The 17,948-nt window shown below is 57.5% G+C and overlaps 1 protein-coding gene across 2 annotated transcripts in view; it reads right to left on the minus strand.

The window, feature by feature from the left end:
• FBLN1 (fibulin 1) overlaps positions 1-17,948 on the minus strand; it is a 77,074-nt gene that overhangs the window by 48,867 nt on the left and 10,259 nt on the right. For both annotated transcript variants that reach the window (XM_037847088.1, XM_037847089.1), the window contains exons 2-6: positions 13,001-13,106; positions 6,710-6,845; positions 4,801-4,972; positions 1,591-1,650; positions 160-261 (exon numbers count right to left, since the gene is read on the minus strand). In XM_037847088.1, the coding sequence (XP_037703016.1) occupies positions 160-261; positions 1,591-1,650; positions 4,801-4,972; positions 6,710-6,845; positions 13,001-13,106 (576 nt within the window). The remainder of the gene's footprint in view (positions 1-159; positions 262-1,590; positions 1,651-4,800; positions 4,973-6,709; positions 6,846-13,000; positions 13,107-17,948) is intronic.

A 17,948-nucleotide genomic window follows, 5' to 3' on the forward strand; every position in this document is an offset into this window, starting at 1 on the left:
GAGCCCTGGAGACCCAGTCCCGGGCCTTTCTCCAACCCATGAGTGGGGCCCCTGAGTTGTGCAAAGCAGCAGCCCTGCCTGGCCCTCGAGTCCAGGCCCCCAGGCTCGGAGTGCTGCGGTCAGCCCATCCTGCTGTCACCCTGGGCCCTGGCCCCTTACCTTCGCAGGAGACGCCATCAGACAGCAGCTGGTAGCCCACAAAGCAGGAGCAGACCACCTCTTCACCCGTGTCCCGGCACTGCTGCTTGCAGGGGCCCCCGCCTGGAATCAGAAGCCAAGCACACACCAGACAGCTTTTGGTTTTCCAGTTCTGTTTGGACTGGACTGGAGACACATCCCTGGGCAGATTCTGCGGCTGGAGCCCACCCACCCCTCCACTGGGCCCCAGACACCCCGGGGGCTGCAGCTGTGAGTCTCCATGGGCTATGATGGAGCTGGAAGGGGCCAGGCAAAGAAGAGCGTGATGCTACCCACCTGGGCCGGGCCCTGAGCAGGCCCCAAGTGTACCCCAGATCTCTCTCAAGCAGGACCCCTCTGTCCCAGGCCTCAGCTCCGGCTGTGGCCACACCTCCTCCCCCTCAGCCCCCCGAGTGTCCTGCTACGACCCCCTCCCACCCACTCTTCCCCACTGGGCAGCCGGAACAAGGCTCAAAGTGCAAATCTCACTAGGCTAAAGCTCTGCTAAGCAAAGACACTGCGAGATGCATCTCTGCCCGCTGCCCAGGCCCTGCGGGGCCCTGCCCGCGTCGGCAGCCTCTTCCTCTATGGACCCCTGGCCCCAGCGGCGGGGTCATCGCCCTTCCTGCCCCTTCCTACCTCCATCCCCACTGCCCATTGAGCCTTCGCATATTCTGTTCCTGGCTAATCCTCCCTGGTCCTTGCAACCCAGGTCCCTCCCCTGACCCAGAGAGCAACCGAGGCTTTCAGGGCCGTCTGTCCATCTCCTCCCTCCCCTCCCCGCATGCTGTACCTGCCGTCACCTGGACTGCCCACGCCACGTTGTCATTCAACTGGCTCCCTAACTAACCTCCCAGCTGCAGGGCACTTCGCCAAGTGAAATGGAGGCGCAGACCTGCCGGCCTGGACCTGCTGCCCTGTCCCAGGACAGAGAAGGTAAGCCTGCTCCGACGGAAACCCAGCCGGGCCAGGCCCGACTCACTTTAAACTCGAAAATGTCGCCCCGTGAGACAAGCAATTATCTTTCACTTGACCTCGCTGTGGGCCAGGCCTGGGTGGGCTCCAGGGACACCAAGTCAAATCACTCTCAGCCCTGTCCCTGGGGGGCTGCCAGCCTCAGGGGGAGCAGCGGCCGTGGGGTAGAACGCTGGGGCCGGGGGCTTGTCGTGTCCGCTTCTCGCCCACCCCACTTCCCCATAAGCCCACACTGTCCCTCCCTCCCCACCCGGCGCCAGCTCCAAGGAGAGGGCAGGAAGAGAAGGCAGATGCCCAGGAAGGACAAGAGGACGGGCTGACAGTGGATCCCGCCAAAGGGCACTGCCCGGGGGGAATCCGAGCAAAACCGCGGAGGGTTGAGCTTCTCTGGGGCTTCATGAACCCCTAAATGGCACAGGGGAGATGGCAGGTTCTCACCTCGGCAGCGGTCGTTCAGGTAGGGATCCTCTGGCTCCTCCTCACCCTCGGGAATCTTCGCTAAGGGGGACAGAAAGACAGACACGTATGCAAACCCAGCTGGCTCCAGCTTGGATCAGAAGAAATGCCAAAGAGTTGGCCTTCTTGTAGCAATCAGGGAGTCACGTCCGTTTGTACAGATTATGAACGGCTAAATATTAATTTTATCCTTTTTCAAACAGAATTACTCTCATGAATGCAATTAAATCTCTAAAAGACCTCTTAAACAGAAATAACTGGTAGGTTGCCTGCAGTCGTCAACTTCACGTCACATTGTCCAAATACCTTAAGTATTTTAGCAAATGCAGTAACAGCTCTGATATAAATCAAGTCACATTCCCCGAACAACCTTCAGCAATGCACAGGCTAAAAGTTTATTTGGTATAGTTTGCCTGCAAAGCTTAATTTGGAGCCAGCCACCGGGATCCACACACTTGATTTATTCGACAGGTGTTTTTGGGCCTCTCTGCTCCGGGGGTTAAGGACGTGGCACAGACGAGGCCCCTGTTTCCCTGGAGCTGAATCTCGTTGGGGAAGATGGATGATGGACAGGTTATGAGTAAACGGGGGGCACTCATGCTAGAAAGAAAATTCAAGAGGGCAATGGGATCGAAAGGGACCGGTGGGATGGAGGGGACCACATCTAGGTGGGGTGGTAAGTCCCCATCAGCTTCCCCTGACAGTGATGAGATAAGAGAAGAAACGGGCACATCCATTACACCTGGACAGATACAGACGAGGAGGTAAAAGCCACCCCCACGTGAGGACTGGGGTCCCCCAGCCCCCAGGGATACGATGTCAGACTGGCCCGTGCCCACAGAGCCTGTCAAAGCCCAGGCCCGGCTGCTTCGGAGGCCGAGAAGCAGGGACCAGGGTCAACACACAAGTTCCCACCAGCCCCTTTCCCCCCAGCCTCCCTGCACAAAGGGGGGTGGGGTTTGTCCATTTGACCCCTGACCAAAAGGAGGGGCGAGGAGCTTAGACGGGCCTTGAGTGGGCAGAGTCCCTGGAAACACTTGAAAATCAAGCCCCCGACATTTAGGGCCCGTGCACACGAGGAAACAGCCGCGCTCACGGCTCACAGCCACGGCACCGAAACCCGGGGGGAGGAGCCTGCGCGGAAGCCACGCCCACGGCCTCATCGGGCCTCTGGGGAAGGACAAGGCCGACGGGGCGCTGCCCCAGGGGAAACTATCCACCTCTGGGTCGGATTTCCTCTTCCTTCTCTTTGTCTGTGTTTCCTAAAATGCCCACAATGACCATGTAATATATGCAAAATGGAAACGTAAACGGCATTAAAAAGAAAAACGTAATAAAAATACTGCTGTGAAATTTGGTGAGACGTGGGACGTACAGATGGGACTGACTATGCACAAAGCATTGCATTTCAGGGGCTGTTACAATATGATACAGGGTCTCTAACCAGCCAAGGAACTTTCAACCTGGGGAGGCACCAAGCAAAAGAAATTTAGGGGCGGGCCTTCTCTTCTAGGTGGGGAGCTGGGGAGCACCTTCCCTCTGGTTTATTTAATTTGGGGCTCTTCCTGCACTCAGCGCATTCAATCCAGGCAAAACCCAAGTATCCCCCACGTGCCAGGCACGGGCCGGGACACTCGGACGCACACGTGGGCCTGATCCCACCCCGAAGAGCTCACGGTGGGAAGGCAGGGGGGCTCGTACATGAGGCACCCTTCACCACCGGGGTGATGGGGCCTCACAATCTACACAGTGCTGGTGGGTGCCAGTGAGTCTGGCACGGAAAGGCCCAAGGCCTGCCAGCAAATGGGATCCTGAATCTGAGTTTCCCCAGCCTCAGTTTCCCAATCTGTAAGACGGGAGTTGGTATACCCAAGATATGCCCCAGCAGAGTTCTCCTCCAACTATCTATGGCAAAGGACTGGATCTCTGTCCCTGGTCTGGGGCAATATTTTCATAACATATGATAAAATGAATTACAATAATGTATTATAATATAATACAATATAATAATACAATACAAAATAACCTAATGCAATACAATAAAACGAATCACTAAAAGAGCAAAATTAATCAAATACATACAAACTACAAGCCCCAATTTTTAAGCCAGCTTAAGCAGGCACACATGACTCTGAAACTCTTCTGGACGTTTCTAGAGGCCCCCAGCCCGCATGGGTGCTGACAGCGCTGAGCATGGGGCACCATAGTTCTCAACCAGTGTTGGTGGGCTGGAGGCAGCAACAGCTGTGAGTGGGTGAGGATGGGGAGACGGGGGTCCCCACAAAGGAGGCTCCATGCAGGGAAGTCCAGGGCAGATGGAAGACAGGGGAGAGAAGACACTGAGCCGCCCCCAATCCCTGAGATCAAGAGAGTAATCAACGTCCCCAGAGACAGGAAGAAGAAATGCTCTACCAGGATTAAGGGTTTGGGTTTGTTTGAAGTGCACATGTCATCTCTGCTTCCAGGAGCCCAGGAGGGACCTGGAATGGGATCCTTATCCCTTTTTAGACGGAGACGATTCCTATTAGCCCCTCGGCGTGCACGGAGCCCTGGGCTCAAAATAACACACAGACCAGTCCCCCTGACCTGAGCCCCAGTGCCGTGGACGGCCTGGCTTAGAGACCTCAGGTCTGCGAGCTCTTCTGACCCCTTCCCTCACCTCACCCATCTGAACAGAGAGGGGAGAGACGCTCAGGGGGCTTGGGGCAGAGCAGACCACCGAATCTTTCCTACTGCCTCGTGGCAAAGGAAACCATGACGTACATGAAAGAGATTATTAGAAAACCAAGAGGCTGCCTGAGTCTTGTAACCGAACCGTGCCCAAAGGCTTCGGGGTTTATCTGGCTTTGGACAGACGGATGGCAGAGAGACAGAGCACAGGACAGACAGCTGGGAGCTCTCTTGAAACAGCTCTCGGGGGTCACTCACCCCTTGGCTGAGACAACGTCTATTATTTGAAAGAACACAGCCTGGTACTAGTGCATGATGCCTCCCAGCCCCTCGCCCACACCCACTGGCTCCTTTTGGAGGGTGAGGAGGCACCGGCCCGGCCCTGGGAGGCCTGGGCTCTCCCTGCTCCACGGGTAGCCATATGACCTTGGAGATGCCCTGACGACCAGAACTGGGCTGGGCTGGGCTAAGGCAGCGGTCACGTGCACGCCCACACCGCCAAGAGGACAGGGAGGGGGTTACCTGTCTCCTGGAGGTCCCCGATGTCCCCGGGAGCGAAGTCTGCGGACTCCTGGCTCTTGACGCAGCAGGCCCGGAACACCAGCCCGCACTGGTAGCCGACCAGGAGGCTGTACTCGCAGCTTTGGCCCTGGGCCTGAGCCACCCGGCCCAGCAGGCAGCAGTGACAGCATCTCTGCAAGCACAGGAGGCAACTCAGATGGAGAAGCTGGACAGCCAGCTGAGCGGAGGCCCAGGGGGTCCTCGGGGACACCTCTCTGTCCCCAGCTCGTTCCCTTGCCCCAAACAGTGGTGGCTCGTGTCCGACTGATGTGCCTCTTCGGCAGCAAGTAACAAAGCAAGCTGAGCCCCAGATCTCAAAGGCTCTAAAAGGCCCAGGCAGGTGCTCCCCCCTCCCCTCCCCTCCTCCAGTCCCTGGCTGCCCTCAATGCCCCTGGCCAGAGGCCACACGGGCTCTGGGACCCCAAGACATGTCACCAAGCAGAGGGTGGTGTCCCTGCCTGGCACCTGCACCCAGAGTTCCCAACAGCCACACGTGGTCCCCGAGGCAGCGTCTCCCCCAGTGCCCGAGAGCCCCACTTCAGTCCCAAGTGGTTACTCTCAGAAGAGCACGGAACTTTCCAGAAGGCCCAAAGCAGGGGCTGGGAGGGGTGGCTTTTGCTTCAGTCAGTGAAGGTTGATGGATCTGCCAGGCAGCTTATTTCACCCCCTGTGCCAGGAAGGTGCGGGGGTGTTCGTGAACTGTCTCCTTTTCGGGGGTGTGAGTAACCTCTTCTGGAAACACAAATCGCTCATCTGCCAAGGCAATCTGTTCCCGTTCCTTCTAGAATGTTCCACAGCTTTCCGCACTGCCCCTTCGCTGAGTCCAGGGACATGGGCAGTGTCTGCCAGGCCGATGGCATCTGCAGAGCCCCGGCCGGCGGTCATTAAATGTCCGAGGCTCCAAAACGACTGCCCACCCTCGCCCCACCCAGCTGCCTCGTGCCAGAAGCTTCCGCCCACAAAAGCCCACAAAGGCCCGGGAGAGCAGGTGGGCTCTGTGCAGAGCCTCCCCCACGTCCCATTCTGGTGGGGAGAAAGTCCCCAGCAAGGACCCAGGGAGCGCCAGCCCCTCGGGAACCAGACTTCACTTGGATCCTTGCTCCCCAAACCACTTCACTGCCTTCCCACTTGGAGCAGGGAGCGTTTCTCCCAGGGGCTCCTCTCAACCCCAGCCCCTCCGATGGCAGCTCAGCAGACCAGGCCCGCGCCCGCACCCAAGCCCCTCCTGGCCGGGGCTGGACTCCCCCAGCGGGTGGTCAGGGAGGGCCCGCTGGACATCTTTGGCTTATTGGCAGTTTCCGGAGCTTCCCCACCAGGCCCAGGTGCAGACCTTCTCCAGGGAGGCTCTGGTCACAGGGTCGTGGGGATTACACCTCTGAGCCTGTGGGACCCCGTGCCCAGCCCTGCCTGCCTCCCTGGGGTCAGGCCGAGGGGGGCCGAGGGGGCCGCAGACCCGCCTCACCAGACCCCGGCCCTGTGGGGCGCGAGGGGCCCCTCCCAGGACCACTGGAGCCCCAGTACGCCCCTCCGGGTGGCTGCGGAGCTTGCGTGTCGTCACAGACCACGGAGGGGGCCATTCTGAGCTCCGGGCCCCAGCTAGCCCTCGGGTTAGATGAGCAGGAGGGTGTCCCGGCAGGGGTGGGGTGTCTCCCCTAAGCTGCAAAGGGGGTTCTGAAGGCTGGCTGGAGAAGGCCCTGGCCCACACGACCCCTGTTCTGACCTCTGCACTCTGGCCTGAAGCCTGGGGCCTGAGGTCCTCAGGGCAAAGACGGGTCACTTCACCCTGTGTCCCCAGCATGGAGCTGGCCAGGGCGTCGCCCAGGGTTTACTGACTGACCCGGGGGAGGTGGGGTCATTGGGTGGTCCTCACCTTCACAACCATGGCCTCGAGGCTGGCATTGTTCCTGTGCGGCATGGCGCAGCCCTCCTGCTCATTGGCCAGGTTGATGCCCGTGGCGCAGTGCATCTCCTCCAGCTGGCTGTGGCAGCACTGCTCCTGGACCATCCTGCGGGCAGAGGGGGGTCGGGTGAGGGCCGGGGGCTCTGCGGGGGGTGGGTGGGGGGCACCGGGCAGCACCCAGGCCTGGGAGCAGGAGCCCCTTGGGGATGGGAGCTCTGGCTGCTGCCTTCTTCACTCCTGCTCACCCACCCGCAGATGCACGGAGACTCACACCATGCCTGGCATACAGAAGGTGCTCAACGGGTGTTTAGTCAGAAGGAGTGACTGCAGGGTGTGCCCGGGGCAGGAGTTGGGAGTCCTGGCTGCACTGATGCCCACATTCACCTCCCGGAGACCACAGCCCCTGGCCCACTCTGCCTCTCCCCGCCCTACAGGGCTGCAGGTTGGCACCCGGCATTCTGTGTGTTTCTAGAATCACCCCCAGGCTCCGGGATGGATTTGTCTATGTTGTGCCCTTGCACATTTTACTTGTGCTTTCCGTGGACTGACAACACCCATCCGTCCAGCCATTCAAATATACTGGCTGGGGAGAGCCCTCTGTCTTGGGGCTTGGCCTTGTGAAGCTCGTTACTACAAAGGAGAGGCTAAACCTGCTTATCATCGTGCCTAAGAGTCTCCCCCTGAGTACCTCTTTGTTGCTCAGATGTGGCCTCTCTCTCTAGCTAAGCCAACTCAGCAGGTGAACTCACTGCCCTTCCCCCTACATGGGACCTGACTCCCAGGGGTGTAAATCTCCCTGGCAATGCAGGACATGACTCCCAGAGATGAGCCTGGCCCTGGCATTGTGGGATTGAAAACATCTTCTTGATCCAAAGGGGGATGCAAAATGAAACAAAATAGTTTCAGCGGCTGAGAGATTGCAAATGGAGTCGAGAGGTCACTCTGGTGGACATTCTTACGCAGTATATAGATAACCCTTTTTAGGTTTTAATGCATTGGAATAGCTAAAAGTAAACACCTGAAACTATCAAACTCCAACCCAGTGGCCTTGACTCTTGAAGACGATTGTATAACAATGTAGCTTATAAGGGGTGACAGTGTGATTGTGAAAACCCTGTGGATCACACTCCCTTTATCCAGTGTATGGATGGATGAGTAGAAAAATGGAGGCAAAAACTACATGAAAAATTGGGTGGGATGGGGGGGATGATTTGGATGTTCTTTTTTACTTTTGTTTTTTATTCTTATTTTTATTCTTTATGGTGTAAAGAAAATGTTCAAAAAATGGATTGAGGTGACGAATGTACAGCTATTTGATGGTGCTGTGATTGCACATCACGGATGATTGCATGGTATGTGAATATGTCTCAATAAAACTGAATTAAAAAAAAATGCTGGCTGAGGTCCTCCTTGGCCGCCAGCCCCCCTGCGGAGGCTTGGGGGATGGGTGGGGGGTCGGCCTGGGGTGGGGGGCGGGAGGCAGCTTCCCACGGCCTCGGCACCTCTGGAGCTGCTGTCACTGAGCTCTGCTCGGCGGGGTCCGGGGCCATGTGAAGACCCCCTCGGCGGGAGCCGGTAGAGCTGGCACAAATCTCAGCCCCCCTGCCTGTCCCCTCGACCCGGGCAGGCGGCCCCACTGTCATGAGCCCCCATCTCCTCCTGTTTTTCGGGGTGACACCACCACTGTGCCTCACGGGCTGTTAGCAGGGTCCAGGAACATCAGCTGGAGCCGGGCCTGGGGAGTCAGTGAGTTCCCCCAAATTGAGGGCTGTGACCCCCTCCTTGGTCACAGCTGCCACCACCCAACTGACAAGTCAGAACAGGGCATCAGGGGGCACAAGGGGCGAGGGGGGCAGGTGCTGACCCTGCTCCCCGTCCGGCTCTGCCTGGACTCCAGGGGGTGGCCTTGGGCAACAGCCCCCATCCCCGAAATGGGCCTCGGCTCGCTCCTCTGTACCCAAAGAGGGGATCGGACCATTCGCGGTTCTCAAACATTTTTAAGGCACTGAGCCGTGGTTCCAGGAGCTTAGGAGAGGAAAGCAGTGGTTTCAGGGGCAGGGGCCCGGGGCCCGCACGGCTGCACCCTTCTCCCTCCAGGAAGATGCCAGGGAAGTGCCGAGGCCCCAAGGAACCCTGTTTGAAAACCAAAGGACTAGCCAGGCTCTAGGGCCTGTGCCCCACTCTCCCATGAGGCCAGGCACCCCACCTTGCGGCCCCGCAGGGCCCGACCTCACCCGCCCCACATGTGCCGTCCCGGCCCACAGTTCCCGAGCGCCCTTGGACCTGTCGTGGGAGCGGACGTGTTTTGGGAGGTGGCCCCGTGAGGGTTAAGCGCAAGGACGCGCCACCAAGGAGAGCAGTCAGCACGGAGCCTGCTTCGGGCCGCCCCCCAACCCCAAGGTCTTTCTCGCACCCTCGCTCCAGCGCCTCATCCAGATGCCCCCCGTGCTGGCGGCTCCCACTTCCCCTCTCCGGCCCCGGCCTCTCCCTGGGACCCCCGCCTGGGCTCCCCAGCGGCCCCTCGTGTCTCCCCCGGGATGGCCACAGCCTCTACAACCTTCTCCTCCTGCAGCCTGCCCTCCTCCTCGGGGAAACGCCACCTGTCCCTTCGCTCAGGACGAAACTGGGGCTGTCCTGGTCTCCTCTCTCCGATCAAACCCACATCCAAATAATAACAAAGTCTGGCAGCTCTGTCTTGGAAACATGCCCATCGCCCGGCCACTCTTCACCCCTCTGCTGCCACTTGGTCCGAAACACCAAATTAGTCTCTCACTTCCCTCCTTTCTCCGCTACTCTCTTCTGCACACAGCAGCCAGAGGGTCCCTTTTACAATGTGAGCTCTGCTGCATGTCACTTCTCTGCTCAAACCCCTCCAGAGGCTTCTCCCCTCGCACAGAGACAAAGCCAGTCTCTCGATGGCCAAGTGGCCCTGACCGTTGGCCCCTCTGGTTACCCTCCAGCCTCTTGTCTTCCCACTCAGCCCTCGCCACCCTGCTGCACTGGCCTCCGGCTGCTGCTCCGTCACACAGGCACACGCCCTCCTCTGGGCCTTTGCGCTGGCTGTTCCTTCTGCCTGGAATGCCCTTCCCCGCATTTCCACATGGTTTGCCTTCTTGCCTCCTTCAGGCCCGGCTCAAATGTCCCTTCTCAGTGACGCCTTCCCCAGGCGCTCGACTGGCCCCAGCCAGACTGCCCATCTCCCTCCCCTGGTTTATTCTACCCTGGCACAAATCACCCTCTAACAAACCACGGAATTTACTTATTTTGTTCGTTGTCTGTGTCCACCGTGGAATGTCTACAAGGGCGGGGTTTTTGCCTGTTTTGTCCCTGATTTACCCCCATCTTGTCCAGCACGGAGTGTAGATGCAGCGGGCCCTTGGATTTTTGTGCAGTGAGTTGACCAAGGGCTCTGAAAGGGCTTACTGGATTGGAAAGTGCCAGCTGGGGACCTGCGTTGGGTTTTGGCTCGGTGTGTATCCAAATTCCTCTGAAAAAGGTTGAAGGATCTGTGCATTTAATTTAACACAAGGTTTTAGGAGAATTTAGATTTAGATTCTACAGAATGCTGGACCTTGGTTGAGGGTGATAGATAAATTGAGGGAAAATTGGAACTGCCATCTCCTGACTGTCCCCAGATGTTTCGTTGTTTAAAGGTTCAAGCAGACTAATCCCTGTTTGACTGGAACCCACGTTTACAGTCCTCTCAGATTCCCTTGCCCACCCAGGGGAGCCACCTCCCTGCTCTGGGCCCTTGCCTCCCCGGCCCAGGGGGGCTCAGCCGGCCGTGCCTTCCCACCTGCCTTGTGCTGAGCTTGGCACAAAATCAGAGCCCCACAGAGATCTGCCAAATGAATAAAAACAGAATTTTACTGACGACTGGTGAGGCTGGTGGAATGCCCCTTTGAAAGAGGAAAAATGGTGCTAAAACAATTGACTTACCAACTGGCCAGGGCTCCCTGTTTCTTGCATCTTTTAAACAACACTATTAACAAGTGCCTCTTAAATCAGGCTTGATTTCCTGATCTGCTCTCTCCTGTCCCTGCTCCTTTCAAAAGGATATCACTGAATTAGCTGGAAAATCCCTATGCTTGGGCATCACTGCCCTGTGGGCCCCGGAATCAGCATTCACTGGCCCACCCTCACCCACTGGATAGGGGAAGCGAGGAAGGCAGGGGAAGGGTCTTCTGCTCCTAAGCAGCCCCCATGACGAGCCCAATGTCTGCTTGCTGAGCTACAACCCAAGTGTTTCCTTAGATGAGCTACCTCTGGCCCCCAGCCCAGAACCCTGGCTCGGCCTGTTCTCTGCAGACTGGGCAGAGTTTGAACCCCAGCATTAAGGGGGCGAAGGGGAGAGCGTGCAGGGGAGGACCAGGGGGAGCAGCACAGCATCCCTGTAGGGTTGGGGACACAGTTGACAGCAGTCAGCTCAAGGGCTAATTCACAGAGTCCTCAAACGGGTCACACAACAACCCCTGCCCATGAGATTACGAGATGAGTTCACTGTTTCCCCAGGACGTTGGTGAAACTAAGGGCTGGTCACTCACCCAAACGCCAACATTTAGTGATCCTTGACTGGTGACCTGGACGGTCAGGGGACAGGTAGTTCTGAGGACACTGTAATATGGAAATGTGTGCTATCCAGCCAGAGGCGCCTCCAGAAACAAATTGGGGGTCCGTGCAATGCATGCTTTGAAATGTACCCCTGATGAAATGTAGTTCATAAAACAAATGCCTCCTACATAGACAGGAAAGCATTTCTGGGCCCTCTGAGGCCCACAGGGGAGGAAAGACATCTCCAGATCTCATGAAAGACATTGGAGAATAGAGGTCAGTAATAAATCTAGGTGACTAAAATGCAAATTTCCAAGTCGGACCCAGCGAGCTCTGAGTCTCTCTGGCCTCAGTTCTTTCAGGCTCCGCTGGCCGGTGCCTCATTTTGTGAGTTTTACCAACTCTTGATTTCAATAACATTAATAACAGTGTCCCTCCCCACCCTGTTTGGTTTTCTGGTGCTGGTTCCCTATGTCATTTCTGATCATCACAACAACCCTGAAAGAACGGGATCACGGTCCCTGTTTTATATTCAGTGGAGCTGAGGCTCAGAGCCGGCACCAGCCCACAGCTGGAACTCCATCCCAGGTCCATCCACACACCCGAGTCCTGGCTCCTTCCGGGGCCAGGCCGCCTCTCGCCAGCACAGTCTGTACACACAGGCTTGGCGCTGGACGCCCAGCTTAGCGACAGAGCCGCCAGCAGCCGCCAGACGTTTCCAGCACTCAGCCACACTGGGAGCCAAAATCACAGCTCGTGTTCATCAGACACTGCGTAAACCTTAACTGCACTATCTTCTAGGCCATGCAGAAAATCCAGGCATCCTGTGTTCTCTTCCTTTATTTGGTCTGTATGCTTTGGACTCTTTAAGAATTTCTGAAATTAGGATCTATATCCTCCTCTGTGGCTGGCACGCAGCAGGCTACCCCCAGTGCCAACACAAATGCAAAGCTCCAGAATGAGGTGAGTGAGACTTTCCGTAAGAGCCCTCCACCCAGCGTCCCAAGAGCTGCAGCTGAGGCTCGAATTAGAGGCAGAGAAAACTGAAATGCCAGGCAAGGGATGCTTTTCCACCCTCGCCTTCCCTGCATTGCTTTGCAGGCAGCAGATCTGGGTTCAAATCCTACCGCCAGCACTTGCTAGCTGTGCGTGCTGGGGAAAGCTCAGCATCCTTGTCTATAAAATAGGATCGATAACAGGGTTAAATGAGACAACACACACCCAATGCTGAGCACGCAGTAGGTGCTCAACAAAGGCGTGCTATGGTTTTTACCATTATTTTTAGGATGATGATCAGTGCTACCCACATATTTTCATCATCTGTTCCAAGCTCACGTTCTCCCCAAACGTTGAAGGAGCCCGAGTCGCTTTAGGGAGAGAAGACTGCAAACGCCAGTGCGGTGGTTGGCTCCTGCCTAACGGGCCACTCCCTGGGGGAAGGAACTTTCCTCTCTGGGACCAGCTCATCTGTGTTTTCAGGGTCTTAGGGTGGCCTGCGTTCTTATTGCAAAGCTCCCCCAGTTACATTACCTCTTCTGTGCCCATACAGCCCCTTTTCCTTGGGAGGAAACTGCCATGGAGGCCCATGTCTCCTTACTTCCAGCCAAGGGAAGTAAGTCAGTCACAGGAAGGCTGTGCCGTGCCCTGTGTGAGGACAAGGAGGTGGGCAGAGGAGGGGGCTGCTAAAACGACAGCTTCTTGCAAACGTACCTGCATTCCTTGGACTCCGACGCGTAGGGCAATGAGCAATCCTTCTTCTGGGTGGCCCTCTGGTGCCCGTCTGCACAGCAACCCTCCATGGAGACGTCTGCACCCACTGCGCCGAGAAGAGGACAAGGTGACTGGTGTGACCGCGGCCCCCTCCCTCGCATCATGTGCCCCTTAACACACAGGCTTCCTGGGGGCGCCGTCCAGATCCCCCACCCTCCCTGGGTCTCCACCCCAGACCGGCACCAGGCGGGTCCGAAAGGGGCGTGGGCACCTATGATGAGCCAGCCGTGCCTCTGGTCGCTCTACAAACGAGTTCCGAGAACGCTGCCGGGCCCCAGGCTGGGGGCGCACACCCCCTCCCTCCTAGAAAGTTGGAACCCCCAACTGCTCCCTTCCAAACGGGGTTCTGAGAGGCTGCAGCTCAGCACCGGGGGCCCAGGCAGAGCAGGGTGAGTCCTGCTCGAAAGACAGATGTGCGGAATGGGGGACCCCAGAGTCTTGAAAACTGGGACAACCGAGGGCGGCTTCTCCATGGCCGGGTCCTGGCAGGGCAGGAGGTAAACACAGGTAAGTGTGGGGCGCACAGCAGGCAGGGATGGGGGTGTGTGGAGGAGAGAACGCGAGCGGGAGCCTTGAACACAACACGACGCCAACTCAGGAGAAGGGGAGGCCCGACATCTCCAGCACAGCTTCGGGGTCTGGAAGCTGCACCCTGCCGTTTCGTCTTTACAAGCAACTCGAAATGGGGTGCCAGTCCTCATGGCGCAGGTGAGGGCACTAGGCTGGTGATGGATTTTAACCTTGACCTGACACAAGACCCTTTCTTCTACAGAAACAGGGATTTGTGAGAGGTTCAGAGGCCAGGGCTGGCTGGGCAGAGAGGGCTGGGTGAAGCCGGAACGGCGACCAGGCCACAGTGTCCTCTTCTTTCGAAAAGTTCGAGCAGAGGCCAGGCAGCTGGCTCGTGCCCTCACCGCTGACAACAGCTCTGCCGAGTCTGGGACCCGCCCTCTTGCCCCTTGTCCCAAGCGCAGGCTGCCACCCCCACAGACACCCCGCTCACAAGCCCAGCCCCTCTGCTTGGGGACGGAGAAGACCCCACCCTGCCCCAAGCAGGGCCAGCCAGGTACCGAGCTGCCACGTGCTTTGGTCTCAGCAGGAGGGACTCGGGTGGCACGGCTGCCTCGGCCACCTGGGCAGACGGTCGCCTCGCAGCAGGATGTTTCAAATCGGGCTTCAAGAGACACCAGGTTTCCTTCCTCATGGCTTTCTAGAGCCCTGGATGGACAGACGCCACTGGGCTTGGCAGCATTTCCTGGCACTGACAGCTGTCAGGCTCTGTTTGAGCTCACCACTCCTCCGAGGCTGAGCCCTTGGGGTGGCCCCAAAAGGCTTGCTCTGGGGTTCAGCGGGAGGCTGCGGTCGCCTAAAACATGAGCTTGACCATTGGCCGTCGACCACCACAAAGCATCTTTACATCAGACGTGCGTCTGGGTCCTGCTGCGTTTGGGCCCTCAGAGGGGAGCACGCACGCTCCGCTCCCGGGACGACCCTGTTTGGGCACTGTCACAGCATGAGGGGGAAACGAGGCTCGGAAAGGGCCCTGGCACGTGCCCGGAAGGAGGCAGGGCCTCCCCTTGAACCTCAACCTCCCACCTGCAGCTTCCAGGCTTTTCCTCTCCTCCCCCGGGCTTCTCAGGGCCTCTGGGCTTCTTTCCAGCAGCGAAGGATGTTCCTCCCCAGTTTGCACTCTGGCCGGGGACCCCCGGCTGGCAGAGGAAGACCTGTGGTGGGCTCGGTTAAGGGTGACCGTCCCCCCACAGCAAAGCCGGCTGGCACTGTGACTTCAGCCCCGGTCCGTCCCCTACCTCAGCTGCCCCGTCCCTGTGGTTCCCAGAGAGACTGCCTGGTGCCCGTGGGACTCCCCGTGAGCCGGGCTCAGATAAAATTGTCCGGAGTCCTGAGCCTCCGGCCCCAAAGCAGGAAAGCCACGCCAAGTGATAACTGGAGCGTTCCAGTTAATTTTTAAGGAAAGCATTCACAAAACACAGGACGTAATCGGTTACAGATGGAAGCAGCCCACAGTTCACGGATGGATGACAGTGACCCAGCCACGTGGTCCAATGCAGAGGCGGATCCCCCTACGCAGCCAACCCCGGCTCCCCCCTCCCAGCACTCCCGCACCCCATAACCCAGCGAGACCCCCTCAGCTCCCCTGCCTGCCGTCTCACCCTTGTGTCTCCTCGCAGCTCCTCCCCAGTGCCCACCTGCCCTCCCACATAGTCTGTCACCGTCTCGTTGCACTTTCTGCTCACCCAGCTGGCGTGGGTGCCCCTCTGCTCCCACACTCACCGTTTTCTAATATCCTTTCTGCCACACCCTCCCAACCAAAAATTTCTTAAGAGCAAGGTCTATATCTTGTCCTCCTATTTGTTGGCACAGAAGCCAGCACCCAGAGGCTGCAGGGTTTAGTAGGAAAAGGGTAAGCTTTGGAGTCGAACAGAGCTGGGCTCAAATTCCAACTCCAGCACTTCCTACCTCCGTGACCCTGGGTAATGCCCGGTGCCTCTCCAACCCACAGCTTCCTCGTCGCTAAAAGGGGGCCCACGATACCTTCACAGAGTTGCCAAGAGAAGGTTTATGAAGTTTAAAGAATAACATTAATAAATTTCCAAGTGTATCACAAGCTCTCGGTTGGCAGTGGCTCGATTGCACGTTAAATGGACAAGGGGATTTACTTGCAGTCGCTCAGGAGCACTGGGGGGGCTGTGGCCACGTCCTGGTGTGCGGAACCCCCCCTCCCCATGCCAGCTGCAGCCCCAAAGCCTCCCTCAGACTCCGAGAAAGGCAAGCTCGGAATTTCTGGGGCCTGCTCGGCAGGGCTAGAACTTTCTGCCCTGGGCTGTAGAAACATTTGGAAACGATACCCACTGGAGGAGCCTTGAGCATTTTGAACTTTATTCTCAGCAGGACAATAAAATGTTAAGTCCTCCTGTCTGTCCAGAAACTTAGAATGTCTCTGGAATGTGGCTAGAATGTTCCAAATAACCCCAGAGCTGGAACCTGTGCAAAATGGAGCCATCTGGGGAGCTGTGTCCTGGGGACCGGCTCATGGCCAGCTGTCCAGGGCCAGCTCGCCCTCCCGGGTGTGGGGCACCTCCCTACCCGATGGAAAGCTCCTTCCTCCACGGCTCCGTCAGAATGACCGTGAAGGATCCACCGGAGGACAGGCCAGGCTGGAGGTGGGGAAGGGTAGCCTCCTCCCCCGTGATGAAGCAGCGTCTGCTAGAACCGAGACATGCGACGGGCCCTGCAGAGAAGGCCCTTTTCATTCACATCTCCCGTCCCCTATTGCCACTATCCCCACTTTATAGATGGGGAAACAGAGGCCCGGAGATGCAATGCTCACAGCCACACTTCCAATGGGCTGCGCTGGACCTGACTCCTGGGTGCACACTCGCCCGTCCCCACACTTCCTCCCATCCGGGCAAGGCCCGTCAGGACTGTGGCCAGTGGCAAAAAGGGGGAGGGCACACACGGTACCCAGCACAGAGTAGATGCCCACTAAACAGAAATCAAATCTGACACCAAGGGCTTCCACCTGGGAGGCTGGGCAGCGGCACCCGGCACCACCCACCCAAGGTGCGGCTCCCAGCCGGGCTCGGCTCGGCCCCAAGTCACCACTGACGGCCCAGATCGCACCGCAGAGGCACCTGACGCGCCTCCTCGTTCCCTCCCCTGGGGCTTCCCTGCCCCCTTGGCCCCCACATTCTCCCAGGCCTGAGAGGGCTCCCAGGCAGGCCCTCCTGCCTCCCCTCCGCCCCTCCTGTGGTCACTGGGCCCCACACTTAGCCCCAGCCCCTCTCCTCTCCTCACCTGTGTCCCTGCTCGGGAGGCCTCACGCCCCGCGGTTTAACTGACCATGGACACCCCGAAGCCTAGACCTCCCCAGACTGTGATGATGCGTCTTTGGGTTAACCTCACGCAGCGTGGGGTGTGCGTGCGTGCGTGCGTGTGTGTGTGTGTGTGCCTGTGTCCCTGGGCACACGCTATCCCTCCTATACCCGGGTCAGGGCTCCAAGCAACACCACTGAACTGGCCTCTGGCAAAGGCACCCTCTGCACAGAGCTCCTCCTGCGGGTGCGTGACCCAGGCTTGCGGCAGGCCACTGGCCCCCCGGGGAGCAGGGCTGGTGCTGGGGGCAGGTCGCCGGAGCCAGCTGTGTGGCCCTGGGGGACGGGAGACACCAGGTGACAGGAGGGCAGGTTCAGAGACCGAATCCCGAATCCTGAACTGAACGCCTGAAAAACAGCCTAACACACTAATGCCGTAACAGTCAGTTACTGTGGTATTTCTTTAAAGAATGAAGTAAACCATATATAGTAAAGAAAAAAATGTTAAGTGGTGTGAAAATAAAGAAACTCCTGATAGCTCCTATCCTAAAACAATTGTGCATTTTGCTGCACTTCCTCCAGTCTTGTTTTCAGGGCATTTGTGTGTGTGTGTGTGTTGCTTGGGTTTTTTTTTTTAACATCATTTTATTCACTTGTTTATGGACATTTGTATCCTACTCTGTCATTTGAACATTTTATCCCAAACTCTTTTTTTAAAAACATCATTATACAGTCTTTATAATAACTATTTCAGATGACTGCATAATATTCTACCAGGACACTGAGAACTCCTTAAGGCAAGGGTCTGTATCTAAAATCTGTTTTTACGTCACTGTTTCCAGCATGTGGCATGCACTAGATTAGACGAACTCTTTTTGAGTGGAAGTGGCACCATCTCTCTCTTTGGACACATGTCGCTTCCAGTTTTTCACTCTCAGGAACAAACAGCTCTGTGTTGAACATCTTTAATTCAAAATCTTTCTTCATAATATCACTATTACCCGATTAGACTGGAGACTCAGAAGGAGAGGAGAGGAGCTAGGTCAAAGGGGGGA

Source organism: Choloepus didactylus, chromosome 8 (assembly GCF_015220235.1).
Source record: "Choloepus didactylus isolate mChoDid1 chromosome 8, mChoDid1.pri, whole genome shotgun sequence".
NCBI classification, from domain to species: Eukaryota; Metazoa; Chordata; class Mammalia; order Pilosa; family Megalonychidae; genus Choloepus; species Choloepus didactylus.